We start from the raw sequence: 1,052 nt of genomic DNA, 5'->3' as shown, positions 1-1,052 counted from the left end.
TCTAATATTAATGTTAATTTGTATATTATATTTGAAGTTTTAATAAACCTTTTTGAATTGAAAATACGCTCTTGAAGTCAGGAACGTAATAGTGGCGACGAGAAAATTGGTTTTCAACACACACACTAAAAGTCACACTTAACTTCAAAATGGATGAAGGCGTAAAAAAGTTGATTAGTCAGATGAAAGAGCAACATGAGCGCGACACACAACTTATGCAGGATTTAATCAAGCAGCTTATTCCACAAAGAATTTCACAGCCAGAGGAAAAGGGCCAGGAATTCACTATAGAAGCCCTTTCGTCAAACATCACAGAATTCTGCTTTGACCCTGAATCTAACCTAACTTTCGACATGTGGTATGCCAGATACGAAGATTTGTTCACCGTCGACGCTGCTAAATTAGATGACGCAGCTAAAGTCAGACTACTTTTGCGCAAACTTAACACAGTCGTACACAATAAGTATATCAATTATATATTGCCTAAACATCCTCGCGATTTAACATTTAAAGAGACAGTAGAAAAACTGAAGCAGCTTTTTGGACTACAAACATCATTGTTTAACATTAGGTTCAATTGTTTGCAACTAACAAAACCGCATACGACCGATTTCGTTACGTACGCTGGAACAGTAAATAGACACTGCGAAAATTTCAAGCTCAAAGAGCTGACATTGGACCAATTTAAATGCTTAGTTTTCGTAATGGGCCTGAAGTCTGAAGGAGACTTTGACATACGAACCAAAATGCTAAGTAAATTGGATACCGATACCGCCCTCACCCTCGACGGGTTATCTAAGGAGTGCCAGCGCCTCATTAATTTAAAAACAGATACAAAATTAATTGAGAATCCCAAAAACGAAGTGGTTGTTAAACGTTTACATACTGGCAATGCAAAAGCTAAGCAGGTATCAAAAACACCTTGCTGGTTTTGCGGCGGCATGCATTATTCACGTGAATGCTCATATAGTAAACATAAATGCGAACAGTGCAAAGAAACGGGTCACAAGGAGGGCTACTGTCACTCAAAGAAGAGTGTGCAAAGAAAAAAA

At 38.0% G+C, this 1,052-nt stretch overlaps 1 protein-coding gene across 1 annotated transcript in view; it reads left to right on the top strand.

Moving 5' to 3' along the window:
• The first annotated feature begins 149 nt into the window (after positions 1 to 149).
• The window catches only part of LOC118751181 (uncharacterized protein K02A2.6-like), a 3,997-nt gene continuing 3,094 nt past the window's right edge, over positions 150 to 1,052 (top strand). The window contains exon 1 of the mRNA XM_036485952.1: positions 150 to 969. Within this exon, the coding sequence (XP_036341845.1) occupies positions 150 to 969 (820 nt within the window). The remainder of the gene's footprint in view (positions 970 to 1,052) is intronic.

The sequence above is a fragment of the Rhagoletis pomonella genome, unplaced genomic scaffold (assembly GCF_013731165.1).
Source record: "Rhagoletis pomonella isolate Grant_MI unplaced genomic scaffold, Rhpom_1.0 Rhpom_scaffold_00586, whole genome shotgun sequence".
Lineage (NCBI taxonomy): Eukaryota > Metazoa > Arthropoda > Insecta > Diptera > Tephritidae > Rhagoletis > Rhagoletis pomonella.
The sequence above is the reverse complement of the archived record's forward strand: the minus strand, read 5'-3'. Positions and strand labels throughout refer to the sequence as shown.